Genomic DNA, 17,498 nt, shown 5'->3' with positions numbered 1-17,498 from the left:
ATCTATTTATTTTATTAAAAAAAATAGAAAAATATGTACAATTTTTAGTTTTATCAAATTGACCATTTAACTATACAGGGTGTCCCAGCAATAAGTGCAAGTATTTTAAGGGGTGGTAGATCTCAATAAAAGAAACATATTTTCTCTTTATCGTTTTTCAAATAAGTCCAAAATAACCGAGTTATTTTGGACTTTATACTTTGAAAATTTCCAGAAAAAAAATCATTTTTTGCTAAAATTTTGAGAACCACTGGATCTTTTCTGGATTTTCTTTCATGTAAATTTAAGCTACCTATGTTGCCATATTATTAAGAAATTATGTTTTTTAACTTAAAATTAAAAAAAATTCCAAAATTTTTTTAAAAAAATTCCAAATTTTCAAATTTTTTTTTCGCAAAAAATAACTCATAAGCGTGTTTATGAGGCCGCAATATACTACCAGTTAAAATACTTGCACTTATTTCTGTGACACCCTGTATAGGAAATTGGAATTTTGAGTTTTGCTATGCAAGTACTAAGAATCAATACAAGCGTCAAAAATGATGATATTCTTCATATAATTTTACATATAAAATGAAATAAAAATAGGTCTGTTTTGTAATTTTTACTTTTTTTAATTGAAGTTTTTGACAAGTTTTTATGTTAATTTCTAATACATAACATATACAGGTTTAGAAATTATTTTCGTTTTTATTTCGATGTCCATCGTGACGCCGTTTTATTATCGTATGGTTTTTTTTATTTAAAAAATATAATTTTTATATCTTATTTTTAATATCAAACTGAAATTGAATTAGTATATATACTGATCAGCTGTTAAAGATTTTGGTAACATACACAGTAAACCTTGAATTAAAATGTTATTTTAACGCTGACTGTGACGCCGTTTTTATTCAATCGTGCTATATATACAATTAAAATTTAATACAGTTATACAGGTTAGGTGTTTCAATATTCTTGTCCAATTTTACTCTTAAACAGTTTAAAAATAATAATTCCAATATACGGGTACAATTTTTTAATGATAAATATAATTTATAGAGAGACTGAAAGTCATACTCGAAACAAAGATGTTTATAATAATTATTTATAATCGAATTAGAATATAAAAAAAAAATATGGAAAAAATACAAGTTTTGGTTTTGATGCTAAAACTATAACCACAGCTTACAACACTTAGCACAAAAGCAATTTTTAATATTTTTGCAAACAAAACTATTCTAGAAATTATTGGATTATACGAAGTATAATTTTTATATTGCATCTTAATTAATTTGGAACATATTATTATTTTATTTAATACTTACAGAGGCTTGTCTAGTAAAATGTTCTCTATCTTATCAATAATTCGGAAATTAAATTAAGAAGAATTAAATTTGGAAATTGTATGTTTTCTATATCTGTATATTGTTTTACAAATTATGTGTATGCAGGGAAGTATATAATAGTATCTGATAACTTTTTATTTTCATGAAATTTACAAAATATTCCTAGGTTCAAAGGACAATAATGTTATATTTTTTAGTATTAAATATTGCTTACTGTTATTATTAGTTACAGTTTTTGTTCCATTTTTCGGTAATCACGGAATTCAAGAGCCGATTACGATAGGAAGAAATACAGTTTATTTAAATTGAAGAGGACGCGAGATGAAGAGAGAAAACTAATATATTGTTACGATAAGTATTTTATATTTATGTACTTGTGTTGTTAAGTTTAATTTGTCGTTATCTGCAGTGATATTTTTCTTATTAAGGATGGTTTTATTTTCTAATCTGCATGTTGTATAGTGATGTATAATCTGTGATATTTACAATGTTGTTATTTTATTAAATATACTTTTTGAAAAATACATTGGTTTTATTTGATAACTTGGTTTAATTTTTCACTTGGTAAATATGGTTTAATTTTTCATTTTGATAACATTGGTTTTATTTTTCACTTGGTAAAATTTAAGGAGCTTAGAGCGCAAATTAAGCAAAATATTAGTAAAAACTATAGTATATATTGTAGGGACGTGGAGGGTGGTCTAACTAATAACCCCAAGCAGTTTTGGCAATTTATAAATAATAAAAGTAAGTCTCGGTCGTTTCCTGAACAAATGAAGTTTAATGATTTCGAACTCAATGATACAAAATCAATAGCAGATGCATTTGCAGACTTTTTTCGATCGTCCTATATTGTATCAGGTAACGGTCATATTCGTGAAGGTAGCACTGAAATTAATTCTTCCTTTGGTGATATAACACTGAATCGGATATCGGAGAGAGATATCTTGCAGTGCTTAAAAAAATGAAGCCCACCGGAGTGGTAGGACCCGATAAAGTACCCTCATTTCTGTTGAAAGATTGCGCAATAGTTTTTTTCCTCCCCACTAACGAAATTATTTAATCTGTGCCTGAAGACAAATACGTTTCCTGTTATCTGGAAAACCTCAAAGATCATCCCAGTATTTAAAAAGAACGATAGAAATAATATTGAAAATTAGAGACCTGTAACAATAATTTCTAATTTTTCCAAATGTTAGAAATGGCTCTCTATGGCACATTGGCGTTCCAGGTGGGAGGTAGAATTTCACCAAATCAGCATGGTTTTATAAGGGGTCGGTCGACGACAACTAATCTTTTAAGTATTACACAATTTATTGCTGACTCTATTGATACAAAGAGTCAGGTCGACGCTGTGTATACTGATTTTTCTAAAGCGTTTGACCGACTTGACCATGGGATCCTTCTTTTCCATCTGGATCGGATTGGGTTTTCAGCTAACTTATTAATGTTGTTTGAGTCCTATTTAAAAAACAGATTGTTAAGGGTGGAGTATTGTGGCCAGAATTCGGTCGAACTGTGCGCTACTTCGGGTGTACCCCAGGGGTCTATTTTGGGACCGTTATTGTTTAACATTTTTATAAACGGTGTCACTGATATAATTGATTTAAGTGTCTTACTGTCTGCAGACGACATGAAGATATTTTCCCGCATTGATTCGCCTCATGACTGTGAACGGCTTCAGAGGTGTGTTGATCGATTAGTTGCATGGTGTTCATATAATAACTTACCATTGAACGTTGAAAAATGTAAAGTCATGTCTTATACCTTGAAATCGGAAACACAAATTTATAATTATTCTATCGGTGATACGATGATAGGTAGAGTATCTGTTTTTAAAGATTTGGGTGTCACATTTGACAGTAAACTATCTTTCGTTCAGCATATATCTGAAGTCGTTCAATCTTCGTTTAAGGCCTTGGGATTTATTGTGCGTAATACTAGAGATTTTAGCAATAGTAACACATTAAAACTACTCTATTATGCTTTTGTAAGATCAAAGCTAGAGTATGCATCAATTGTATGGTCGCCGTTTTATGCGGCACATATTAATGCTCTCGAGCAGGTACAGCGTCGTTTTCTGAAATATCTGAGTTTAAGAACTGATGGGGTTTACCCGCAAATTGGCTGCTGTCACAGCTCTTTATTGCAGAAACATTCTCTAGATTCCTTGGAGGTTCGACGGACAAATTCAGAGCTGAAATTTTTATACAAGTTATTACATAATGAAATTGATAGTCCGGATGTTCTCAGTCAAATCAATTTTCTGGTCCCACGTAGCTCTCGGTATAGCTTTACATTTTATGTGGCCTCCTCGCGCACAAATGTAAGTAAATATTCGCCATTGAAACGTATGCAGGATGCATATAATTTATATCAGTGTAATTTTGATATTTTCAGCTGCAGTTTGGTTTCGGTTGTTAGTTCAGTTTAGTGGTTTTTCTTGGTTTATATTGTTGTTGTTTTTTTCATTGATATGTATTTTTTCTCATTGATGTTATTTTTTGTTTAATTTAATTATTTTGTATTGAATTTTCTTTTGTGTGGTAACCCACTCTGTAATTGGCGTAAGCTGTAGAGTGTTGTAGAATAAATAAATAAATAAATAAATAACTGAGGGACCCGAAAAAGTTATAAAAATAAAAATTGTCGTTTTGTGAAAATTTTACTTACTGGATGATCGAAAAATATAGTTTTATGAAATATACCGTATAATTCAACACATAAAATTATATTCTCTAGGTATTATCATTCTCAGCTTATTCAACCATTTCCAGTCATGGTGAAGCCTCCCTCACATATTTAGATACTCTCTTTGTAGTTGGGAAAATTGGTTGTCTATTGCTGGCTATGCGGGCCCAAATTATCCCTCCTAATGTCATGGTTCCATCTCAGGTTTGGTCTTCTTCTAGGTCTTTTAATTCCTCGTGGGTACCATGCTGTAATTTTTGTGGTTCATCTGTTATCTGTATTTCTTGCCAGGTGTCATGCCTATTGCCACTTGATGGATTTTAGTCTGTGGATGACTTTTATCGCATCCACTCTATTCTTTTACCGTCTTTTTTGGTTATTCCCAGCATATTTCGTTCTATTGAGCGTTGTGCGACCTGCAGTTTCCTTATAATGAACTTTTTAAGTGTCCAGGTTTCGCTTGCATAGGTCATGACTGCTAGTACAGTCTCTAGGTACAATCTAGGGTTAATCTGGCAAATAGAGAGGGTAGTCTAGTAGTTCAAAATAATTCGTAAATTTTGGCCGCAGAGGTGTGACAGCAGAGGTGTGATGGCGACTTGTCTAGGTGAAACAAAATTTTCTGTGATGTCTGAATTAGCTGTGATGTCTACCTATATTTATTGTAAAGTAATGATGCGTAGTGCTCGCGTAATGGTTTTCCCTGTTTGAAGAAAATCGGTTAGGATGACTTGGCTATCCCAAAAACAGTCGCCATTAATTTCCTAATCTTAAAACTTAAAAAAAAGCTTAAAGCTTTCGCTTTTTTTTAAACCATTTTTCCCTTATCAGTTAACTGTTTTAATAGCATTTTAAATCCGTTTTAATATTACTTTGTAACAGGGTTGGCATGATTTATTTTTATAAAAGATATAACAGATAATAAATCGAAAAGTAATTTAAATGTTATAAAACTATATAAAAATATCTATTCATCAATTTAAATGTTGGACCGATTTTTGAATTAATTTCGTGTGAATCCATTAGACCGCTAAACGCATGCCGGGATTTATTTTAAAATTTATGTAAAAGTGACAAAAATTTGCTGTTCGAATACATATCATTTGCAGTCTAGTGCTGAACTAGGTTCTTCTGATATAGAGACTATATCTTCATTCCCGAGAATCTATAATTGTTGTCAGGAAATATGTTGTTTTATATATTTTTTTGAAACGGTTGTATTTTTCCAAATTCTTACCGACATTTTGATCTGCAGTAAGTATTTTACACTTTGACATTAGAATTAGATAATACTAATTTCATTCTCGACTTAAGACTATTTCCGAACAAAAGTGTATTGTTTTATTAGGAGTAAAAATTATACTTTTTTTGATGATGCTGTACCTTTGAAGGACCATCATAAAGCTATTCCGATTTTACAAGGAAGAACAAAAAGTACATTTTTACTCCTAATAGAACATACATACTATTTTTTTAAAACATTACAAATAATTTTTTAATTAATTTCAAACATTGCAAATAATATAAACAGTAATCGAGCAACAATTTGTACACTCGTTGAATTTGACACTTAATATCAGTTTAATAATATAGTTTTGTACTTTTGTGCTTAGGCGTAACAGTGCTTTACTTTTATACCTAGGCGTTAAAATGACAAAAATGAATACTTCTGAGACGTTTGAAAGAAAAATCCTTTTGATCTGAAGCGAGCGATTTTTTTGCGAAATATACTGGTGACCGATGTGGAAAAATGACAAACGCACCCTAGAATTATTAATGTTATCGATATCGGGCAGAGTTATAAATATTTAGCCATTCAGGATAGGACTTTAATTGGAAATAAGTCCTAGTCATTTGGAAATCCGATTTAAATATTATTATTTTTGATTCATTAAAATCAAAAAAAACTGATTTAAATCAAATAAATCTGATTTTTTTGATTTTTTTTTAAATCATGATTTTTTCCAACCCTGCTTTGTAACTACCTAATTTGGTTGCTTCAGGAATGGTTCGACTGGAAATTTAAATACTGCCTCGTATGTTTGGATTTTCTACATACAGACGTTCTAATTAATCCATTGTTTCTACCTACAGTACCTATAAGAACATCCAGAAACAGTAGGCAGAAGTTTTTCTATTTTTCAATCATAAGTCTGATGGAGATACTTTGGGAATTGTGGTGATTCAGAAAGAAATCCATCTGTCTAATGGTTCAATTCCAGATTATGAAGATATCGTCAACATATCGCAGCCAGATTTTGGGTTTGATGAGTGCCGTACTAGTGGCATCAAATATCAGAGTAAATGATAAGGATAAAGGTGCAAATATATTGTATGGCCTATCTATAATATGAATCTCCATTTTTACAAGAACTTTTAGATAGACTTATTTATTACAGTTGGGAGTTGGAACCTTTGGTGTTGCACAGCAAAATAAAACACTAAATCACCACAATACACCAAAACACTTTTACCTTTACACTGGACGCGCGTTTCGCTAACCATTGTTAGTAATGATGCAGTCATTCAGTTTTAATCATCTGCTGATGATCATCTGCTAACTCAGTTTTAATCATCTGCTGATGATGCTAACATGGTTAGCAAAACGCGCGTCCAGTGTAAAAAGTAAAAGTGTTTTATTTTGCTAGACTTATTTAGCTGACTTTCAAACAGTAAATAAATTGTGCTGATTTAGATGCTACTACTCTCGTATATGGATATACAATGATAATTGAAATTGTAGTTCGATTATTGTTCATATACCGTATGATCGAAAAAAAATGGCGTCCAGTTGGCTTGGAAATGACGATCGATGACATTTCCCATATAATTTTACATATAAAATGACAGCGATCTTCATTTCATATCCATCGTTGACGCCGTTTTTATTCGATCATACGGTATTATACACATACAGGGTGGCCCATCGAAAACGTTCCGCAAGGCATAACGGCCAGGGTAATTTTTTTTTCTTAAAATTTAAAAACACGTCAATTTTGTTTGTGAGGGGGGCAAATTTTGCCCCAAAAATGATTGAAAAATCTTCAACCCTCTAAGCGGGGGTATCATCCCCCAATTTTTTTCAGATGGGAAGGGGGTCAAGTGGTACCGCAATGAAAAGGGCTGTCTATTCTCTATACTTTCCCGCTTTGTTTTTGAAAATCGGTCGAGTCATTGAGAAAATATGAAGGATTGAAATTTGAAAAGCTTATTTAAACATTTATCAGAGTAAATGATAAGGATAAATTCCTTCGACCAATTTGCTGTTTTTTCTTATTATTTCTAGATGTTTACGCATTTTTTCACTTGCCACAAGGTTGAACAATCAGGTTAGGTAGAGTGTACTTTCTTTTTGAACGGTGTAGTTAATCGGCACAACTGTCGGTACTGGGCTGAGGGCAACCCCAGGGTTTTTCACGAGGTGCATACACAAAAGCCTCAGAAATTGAAAGTGTGGGCTGGTATTTTTAGAAATTCTATTGTGAGTCCTTTTTTTCTTCCTGGAAATCTAACAGGTGATATTTACTTGGATTTACTGGAAAATACCATCGACCCAGCCCTAACTGACATCATAGAGAACAATCCTGGAAACGTTGAAGGGGAACTAAGACAAGACGGTGCACCTCCACATTACACTCAAAATGTGCGTAATTATTTAAACAATAACTTTCCCGTTCGGTGGATAAGACGAAGGGGTGCAATTGAGTGGCCTCCCCGTTTACCCGACTTGACTCCTTTAGACTTTTTTCTATGGGGACACATAAAAAGTAAAGTGTATAGCACTCCACCCGCCTCATTAGAAGACCTGCGAAGACGAATTATTGATGTTTGTCGCGAAGTGACCCCGCAAGTTTTTCAGAATGTTCTAGAACGAATTGAAAATAATTTGTTTTACTGTATGGAGGTTGACGGGCAACATTTTCAGCATTTGCTTCATTAATAAGATAAGTTTTTTTTAATTAATTCAATTTATGCGTTTTTTGCAAAAAGTACTTTTCAAATTTCAATCTTTCATATTTTCAAAATGACTCGACCGATTTTTAAAAACGAAGTGGGGAAATATAGAGAATAGAGAGTCCTTTTCATTGAGACGCCACTTGACCCTCCTTCCCATTTGAAAAAAGTTGGGGGATGACACCCCCGCTTAGAGGGTTGAATATTTTGCAATCATTTTTGGGGCAAAAGTTGTCCACCTCACAAACAAAATTGACGTGTTTTTGTTTTTTTTTGAAAAAAAAAAATACCCTGGCTGTTATGCCTTGCGGAACGTTTTCGATGGGCCACCTTGTAATATAGTCGTAAAACTATGCAGATTGACGAGGAGAAAAGCCAACCCCGTTTCATTTTCTCCTTTACTGACCGCTTTATTGTTTGACTATTAGCATTATGGGTCGTTTTCGTTACCTATAGTAAAACATCTCGGTCATTGAGCAGGATCTCGTGCCCAATTATTCTCGCGGATATTTGCGAACAAAAGTGAGCACCACCGCTGCAAATTTCGATGGAAACCGAACAAAACGATTTTTGCAAAACTCGCATGCAACATGCAATTGCATTGTTAATTACCCACGGTATTTAACTGGGGTTTAATGAAAAAAATCTCCATTTTCTTTATAGTGTGATCGGAGAAAGGAAAGAGATGCGGGTGTTTGAGTTTGTGGTGTTGGTTAGTGTTTTCGTTTGTAGTGGTTGTTTCGCTGACGATTATAATGTAGTTAAGACTATTGGAGGTATTTTAAAAGAGTGCACAGGGGTAAACAAAAGGTTGGTGTTGATTATACTCGGTGGTAATGAATATAAGTGCGAAAAAATTGTGCCGTATTTAAGGTGTTTTATGACAATAATTGGGAAACTTTGGCAGTTACAACATCAAAATAAACACTAATTCACCTCAAAATAGTCTTTTACAACAAGTGTTTTGGTCGAAACGATCGAAAAAAAAACGGCGTCAAAGATGGCTGGGGAATGACAATCGATAATAATTTTGGCGCGGGCAAGCCCTAGATGTCATTACTTGTCCTGTACTCTTCTTTAGATTTTAATGGCGCCTACAGCTAGTTGGCCTTATGAAGGTTGACATTTATTTCTATATTGAGAATGAAGTACTTTTAAATGTTGTAGATTAAAATTAAAGAAAAAATAGAAAATCTCGGGAAAATATTTTTTTTTGTAAATAGATTATGTCTCTGGAAACGTTCTATCCTACTTTGAACTTTCTATAATTAGGGTTCATTTTTGACAAGTTTTGTGTCAACTGGCGTCCAGCGATTGACCCCACCAAAATTATCTGATTCTCGCATCAACAAAATCATTTCTGATGAAAGCTTGACACGTGAGTTGTATTATTGCATTTATTATTTTTAGTGCCAGTTGCGTATCTGACAGAATTACAAAATCAGTGGAGAGATCTTTAGATTGGAATGTTACAGTTATCGATGGAGTCACATTTGCAAGAAATAAAGAAAAAATACCTCGTCAGCCAAGAAATTTAAGAGGTAGATAATTATTATTTATCCACCACCCAAAAATATAAAATATACAGTTATTTTGTATTACTTTTGATGTTCATCCAAAGTGAATCAGAGTGAAATCATCCAGGGTAATAATTTTTGTTGAAACGTTCGACTGGCAATTGTGAAGAAAACTAAAAAATAAAGAAGGAAATTTTCATTGAGCTTTCACCCTGGATAAATCATCTATCGGAGACTGCTCTTTCATCAAACCTTGGTCTGGAGTATAACTATTTAATCCTTCATCTTTAGGCCGGACGCACACCGAACGAGCAAAACTGTTTTAGTAAAAAAAGTTTTTATCTTTTATAAAAACATTATGTTTCGAAGATAAGCAACATATTTTATTTACAATCAAATATGCACGGCAGCAGATACAGAACAGGTCGCAAATAAAAATGTTTTAACAAAGAATCAAGTTAATTGTATTGACGCCATGCTACGCCGCTGCATTTACTACTACATATATTACACTTATTACTTTGGAAGATTTCTCTAGGATGGTCATTAAAAGTGACACATGTAGTATAAATTATATTTCTAAGTAGAATTCTATTTAATTCTTTAGAATCTCCGTATAAATTATCATTTCACTTTTGCTTTGTTTGCCCAAATTTAGGTGTAGACCGTCTGAAAGAAGCAATAACCAATTTTTTTACAACCCACACTGTGTCTGTTGAATTAGAAACCTTTACTGGACGAGTTTTGGGTAAAGATGGTGATGGAGGTGGTGGATTCATGAACAAAAAACAGATGAAGAAGGAGAAGAAATATATCAATTATACTTTTATGGTGCTTCTAGGTAAGAAGTTTTATATAAATAGTCTTACTTTTTCTCAATATTTGTAATTTTATTTGTTAAATCAAGTGAATTATAGTCTCTACATCAAAGGGTTAAATCAGAATGACAGTTGCCTGTCATTTTAATTGAATAGTAGATTATATTTATTCTGATATTTTTGTTAACGTCTTCTGTTGAAAAGATTATGTTCATTTTTGGACGTTAGTGCTTTTAATATTTCGAATGAGATATATAAAATGTACAGGGGTCCGGCAATAGTGCGTCAGGCATTTGTAGCTCCTAGAATACAAAACTTGAGTTTTTTGTTTAAGTGCAAACCTAAAGTATGTACCAGGATGTATTTCAGGAAAATATTTTAACTTCTATAGGGTGGCTCAAAAAAGTGTGAGTGGACCTGGATAATCTTTTTTAAATGGAACATCCTGTACATAATTGCATTTTTGGCTTCCTTTCAGATCACTTTACATAACCCTAAGATATGAATAAATATATTTCGATAGTTTCAGAGATATTAAAAAATAAATAAAAAATATGTATTTTTCAGCCCTTCTTAAAAAAATTATTAAAAATACAAGAACTGTTCTGAAATCAAAACTATATTAGGTATTTACTTTAGATAGTCTGTTCTTACTTTGTTATAAATATGGTAATCGTATATCATACAGGATGTTCATTATTCTACGCCAAACTTTCTAAAATATAAAATAATTTTTCTTTGTTATTTTAAATGGAACACCCTGTATATTATTTTTTTATTAGATGGAGAGTTAAAAAATGAACATTTTTTGTATTTAGAGTATTTCAAAATTTTGAACGGTTTCGCAGATACGCGCAGTATTATTTCATATGGCGCTTTCAATGGTAAAATACGAGAGAAAAATCATTGGGTGGCTTCGATAAAAATTTACTGTGGAAAATGCCATATGAAATATAACACCGCAAATATCTGCGAAACCGTTAAAAAATTTGAAATACTCTAAATACAAAAAATATTCATTTTTTAATTCTCCGTCTACTAAAAAAATAATATACAGGGTGTTCCATTTAAAAAAACGAGAAAAAAATATTTTATATTTTAGAAAGTTTGGCGCAGAATTTTGAACATTCTGTATAATTTACGATTTTCATATTTATAGCAAAGTAAGTACAGACCATCTAAAGTAAATACCTAATATAGTTTTTATTTCAGGACAGTTCTTGTATTTTTAATAATTTTTTTAAGAAGGGCTGAAAAATACATATTTTTTATTTATTTTTTAATATCTCTGAAACTATCAAAATATATTTATTCATATCTTAGGGTTATGTAAAGTGATCTGAAAGGAAGCCAAAAATGCAATAATATACAGGGTATTCCATTTAAAAAAAGGTCCACTCACACTTTTTTGAGCCACCCTATAGAAGTTAAAATATTTTCTTAAAATACATCCTGGCACATACTTTAGGTTCGCACTTAAACAAAATTCTCAAGTTTTTTATTCTAGGAGCTACAGATGCCCGACGCACTATTGCCGGACCCTGTATATCTATTGGGTTAAGAAATAAACAAAATAACTTAGAATTCAATTCAATATAAGTAAAAGAGTAGTCCTAAAATCAGTTAAAGCTTTTTTAAAATGTTTGTATTTTTTATTTTTATTTCTTATTTCTATTAGGTATCTTTGGCCTTACTGCACCATTGGTTATGAAAGTATTGGGTCTTATAGCTGCCCAAGCTCTGATTTCCGCCAAGGCTGCCATGATAATAGTCGGTTCAATAGCGTTAAAGAAGATTTTCGAAAAAGATCATCAGGGTACTTCGGTTAAAGTACATAAAATCAGTGCTGGCCATGACGATGAGTACGACAGAATGGGTAAAAATGGATATTTAGTGTACAATAACAACCGATTTAATGATTATAGTCATTTGAATGGTGGTTATTCTACAAACGATGATTATTATGGGAATAATATTGGCAGTTCTAACGTGACATAGGAAATATAAGTTATTTATGATGTAGATTAGTTTATTTATTTGTAATATAATAATAAATTTTATTCAGTTTTTTGTTTTATTATTTCTAAATAATGTCTATACCTCTGTGGCGGATTCATCTCTTCAAAAAAGTCCTCTGGGTATTTCGCCACGTGGACTTTAGGAAAATAATAATAATAATTATTTAAATACTAAAATAGTTCAAAATATTAATTACTAAATAAGGTGCCATTTAACATTTTCTCTTATTCTACGCAACATAGGGAGAAAGCCTACAGATATCCAAATTGAAGGGAGGGGGATAAAACTGTACATAAAGGGTTTTATAAAGCGATATTTAGGGCATTCGATGATTGCGTCGAGTTAAAATTAAATTTGAACACGAGGAAATGTTAACTTTGTTTCGCGATTCGATGATTCCGTGTGCGGCCGCCCTTTGAACCCGATCATCTTTGTGCGAAATTATTTCGTAATTGATAAAATCAGGGGCAAATTGTATATTGCGTATGGGCGGATGGACCGCGTTGCATTCTTTGGCAAGTCCGAGTATCGGATGAAACGATTATGTTGGGCTGAAAACTCAGAGTAGCAAAAAAGATATAAATGTGAACCATTTTTGAATAACTGCTTTACTAAGATTCATTACAGGTACCTTATAGATGTATTGTGTCTCCCTTTCTTGAGTTATAACTCATCAGCAGTTTCAGGGCTTTAACAAAAGCCAGATTCTGAGACGGTTTTACAGAGATTAGTTATCTCCGATATTAGTCGTACCAAAGTTTATAGTACGAATGGTTGTCGTCTCGGCGCAGTCACTGATGAGGTGTTCTGGTGTTTCCCCGCAGAATCTGCATTTGCCCTTATTTCTTAGTTTCAAACTACTGAGGTGTTCGTTGAGGAGACGGTGTCCTGTTAAAATCCTCGTGACAATCCGAAGATTGTGTAAAGAATTGCTGCCAATGTTAAGGATCCTTCTGCTTCTTTTAATGTTGTTTTTTTTAATAATAATTTACACTTCTTCTTTATTAAATTTTTTATTTTAAGAAGAACTTTAACAATTACTTTAACAAACAACTTAGAGAGGTAAAACTAAAGAGCTTAATATTTTACAATAGGGACTTTCCACTAATAATAATTGAAAATAAGTCGTTTATGATTGAGTCTGGTCCGGCGGTTAATTGCTTTTAAGGGTAATGAATGTTTTTAGAAGCTCATTATAGTGGAAAAAAACTGGTTATAGATCGTCTTTTAGATGCACAACCAAATTTTAACAGTGGCGTAACTTAATACAGATAAAAACTTTTCTAAAACTAATATTATATAATCTAATTAATATAGGCAGGGATACAACAAATCTTATTTAAATCAAGGAAAATCTTTGATTTTTCTCGATCGTAAGTTCTGGGAAATTTCTTCTTAGACCGTTGGAGGATTCCCATTCCAGGTTACGGATGGAGTCTCCCAGGTTCTTGAGTTCTGTTTTAAGTTATTTTCCACTTTGTTAGACTTTTTGAAAAGGAGAGAACTGGAGAATGTAACCTAAGGATCAGAAGAGGACCACAATAGATCTGAAAAGGTTGCAGTGGAACAGGCCGATAGTACATCTCAAGAATCTAATATTTGATGATTGATTTTTTAATATTTTTATATGTTGAAACCAGCCTGGATATTTCGCCAATCTAAAAAATAAAAAAAATATTTTTTTGTAAAATACCACCGTGTGTAATCCAAATGGAAGTAGCTTGTCAGTGGCTTGTTACTTTTGACAAAAACGTTTAAGGTCACAGGACTTCCCAGGAGGTATATTTAAAAAAAATAAGTTGCATTCGACGCATTGACAATTTTGCGTCTCGTGCTTAAAATACATTCATTTTAAGCACGAGACTTCTTTTCGCAACGAATTTCATACAAGATTTTTTGTGAAAGCGGATAATTTGAGATTTTCATGCTATTATTATTTATTTTTAAACATTTTTTAAAATGTTCTGGTAATCGGTTTTTAAGACATTGTTTATGCATTGTTTAATGACAAAGTTCTGTCAGGTTCAAACGTCGCCGTATTTCTTACAAAGTTTTGTGAAAAAATGAGTGATAATGACGAGTCTTTAGATATTCAACAAGCTCCTGAAACCCCGCTATCCACGTTAGTGCCCGAGAAGTCGAAAAACTTATACGAGACCACGTTTTTTCAAATTTTTTTTGTTTCATTTTTTACTTTTAGGCACTAGTCTTTGGCACTAGTGTTTAAAGAAGTGTCACTTTTAGATACTAGTGCCTAAAAGAATGTCATTTCGAATCTCAAATAAATATCAAAAACTGTCAATTTCGAAACGCTTTTACAAAAAAAATATTTTTTTGATATCTTTATTATTTGACTATTTAAAAACTCCAATAAATGTCACTGTTTTATTGACACACTATTTTTCTTTATTATCAGAAACCACAGATACAAGAAAAACACTGCCGGCACGATCGCATTTTCGCTTTTTAATCCCGTCCCGGTTCGATAATTACCCACCTTAACGATCAGATGTTTCCGTTGTTATATCTTAGAAAAGGACACAGATTAGATAGATGTCCGGCCATAAGGGCAGATAATGGCCGAAATTGGATTATAGCGGGGACAAAGTACGGCCGTATCGGACGGCGGGCCACTATTTCTTTCGCCCACCCCGAACGGCACCTATGAGAAATCCGCAGTGGCGTGCACTAGATAAAAGAAAAAACACTCCACTTATTTTTCCAGGCATAAATATTTCACATTTATTAAAGTACCTACATCATTTTATTAAGGTGGAGGAAAGTCAGTCTGGCTGAAAATTTGCGGATGCAAAAATTTTACAGATTTTTGAAATCCGTAATCCTTATTTTTTCATGCTTGAAATTTAACGTATCATTTGATACTATCATAAACTATAATCAAAAGAAATTCTGGCTGATTTACGAAATTGACAAATTAGTCGGCGGTGGCGGTATCTTGAAAATTGCAAAAATTAAAAAATTCATGGCGACATATTCACCAGGGACGTGCATATGGGTTTTTAGTGGAATATTTTTTCTAAAAAAAGCATGTACATCACTGACTTTTTTTCCCTTGTTAGCGAAATGGTGTAAGCAGTTTAATGCCGGTTTTGTCAATTTGGGCCTCCTTGATGCGTTTATCTCATCAAGGAGGCCGAATTCGACAAAATAGCAAGAGATAACTTTTAATTGGCATTAAACGACCTACACAATTTTGATATCAAAAGAAAAAAGTCAGTGGCGCACATGTTCTTTTGTTGAAAAATATTCCAGTGATAACCCATATGCACGTCCCTGATGAATTTATCGACACTTTTATAGCATTAAAATATGTAGCACTTCTAGTAATTTTTACCCTCAAAATTTCATTTGAATCACTAAAACCACTTGGAAGAAAAGTATAATAAATCGAAAGATTATTAAGACTTTAACACCCTGTAGCTACGAAACAAAGCAGAATCGGACCTATATTGATTGATACGAAAAATAAATCTTATTTTTACATGAGGAATCTCTTCACAGGAGATGGCACATGTTTTTTGAAACACCCTGTATAACCGCTTAGTTCAATTCGCTGAATTATTGCTTGTTAGCGCCACTATGACCATGTAGTGAACCCTTATTCTTCCCATTTTTACTACTTTTTCAAATAAGAGATTTTCTTCTTACCTCTACCCTCCATAGTGATAACAAATCTGAGGATTTTTCTCCAATTTAAAGTAAAAAATAATCATATTCATGGGCGCCGGACAGGGGGGGCAAAAGGGGGCATTTGCCCCCCCCCCTGGATCACTGAAACAATAAAAATAAAAGCTATCTTCATACATGCATCTGTAAAAAAAAGTTCATCAAATCATTATTATGAAATTGTTAGGTGTTACCTGTAAAATAATAAAAAATGTGGTAATTATTGGGAAAACTGGAAATCGTCCGATTTTCACTAAAATTGGTATACACACTATTTTGAGGTCGTAGATTACGAATCTATTTTTTTCTTGGCGGTCTCTTACCGTTTTTCAGAAAAACGGAAAATTATTTCAACATTGAATTTTTTTTTATTTCGGCCTTATAAAGTAATAATTTCACTATATTTTCATTATATTATAGTTTATCTAAAAGCCACACTTGACTGGGGATAGAAAAGTGTCCAGCATTTTACTGAAAAACACTTTTCTTAACAAAATAGCAAAGAAAATTGAGACCAGATGGAAGTTTGACATTTGATATATCCTTCTTTCTCTCTCCTATGTAATAAGAGAGACAAATATATTCTAGACCTAATCTAGAAATTTGAAAATTTACAACGTTGCCATATCTTCTATTTTTTCGGGTGATTAGGGATTTTAAATAAATTACCTATTATGAGATCGACAATAATTAAATATACACCTATATCCACAAAATTACGCGGAAGAGTTTTGATTGCATTGGTTTTAACTTCTTTGCGGAGGGGGTTAATCTTTTTTTAGTTAATCTAATAATATAACAACAAAAGATTAACACCCTCTGCATGGAAGTTGTAACCAATGCAATCAAAACTCTTTCGTGCAACTTCGTGGGTATAAATAGTCAGATCTCGTTGGTAAAATAGCAGTTATGGGAAGGAGCCGTTCTTCTGGCGACCGCCTTTCGTAATTCCAGAATGAGCGAAAAAAACACGCTAAATTTAGGTTTAGCATTGGCAACGTTGCTTTAAATGCCAGAAACACATAAACTTACTTCGGGTTTCTCTTATTACCGATTCTGAACCGTCCTAGAACTGTGATGCGTATGCGCAGAAGGAAATATGAAAACATTATTTCATTTGCGCATGCGCTACAGAGTTCTGAATCGGTAATAACAAGAACCCGAACAAAGCTATAACCTAACATTTTCAGATTGTTTACAAATTTATTTTAGCAAATTTTCCTCTATTATGCATAGAATTGGTTAAAAAAGTAACAGAAAATAGCAAAAACATTATTGATTATTGAATACCTAACAAAATATGTGCTAGAAAACCTTAAAAATATTAGAAATTAAGAAAAATTCGATATTGAAATTATTTTCCGTTTTTCTGAAAAACGGAAAGAGACCGCCAAGAAAAAAGATTCGTAACGTTCAGATTCGTAATCTACGACTTCAAAATAGGGTGTATACCAATTTTGGTGAAAATCGGACGATTTCCAGTT

General features: G+C 32.5%; 1 protein-coding gene across 1 annotated transcript; it reads left to right on the top strand.

Moving 5' to 3' along the window:
- The first annotated feature begins 10,010 nt into the window (after nt 1–10,010).
- Nucleotides 10,011–12,310, top strand: LOC115880689. Its single transcript, XM_030897970.1, has 3 exons — nt 10,011–10,051; nt 10,149–10,331; nt 11,987–12,310. Exons 1-3 carry the CDS (start codon nt 10,030–10,032, stop codon nt 12,304–12,306), a joined length of 525 nt encoding a protein of 174 aa, XP_030753830.1. The 5' UTR covers nt 10,011–10,029; the 3' UTR covers nt 12,307–12,310.
- The last annotated feature ends 5,188 nt before the right edge of the window (nt 12,311–17,498 follow it).

The sequence above is a fragment of the Sitophilus oryzae genome, unplaced genomic scaffold, assembly GCF_002938485.1.
Source record: "Sitophilus oryzae breed Bouriz unplaced genomic scaffold, Soryzae_2.0 scaffold_1640_pilon_pilon, whole genome shotgun sequence".
NCBI lineage: Eukaryota > Metazoa > Arthropoda > Insecta > Coleoptera > Curculionidae > Sitophilus > Sitophilus oryzae.
The sequence above is the reverse complement of the archived record's forward strand: the minus strand, read 5'-3'. Positions and strand labels throughout refer to the sequence as shown.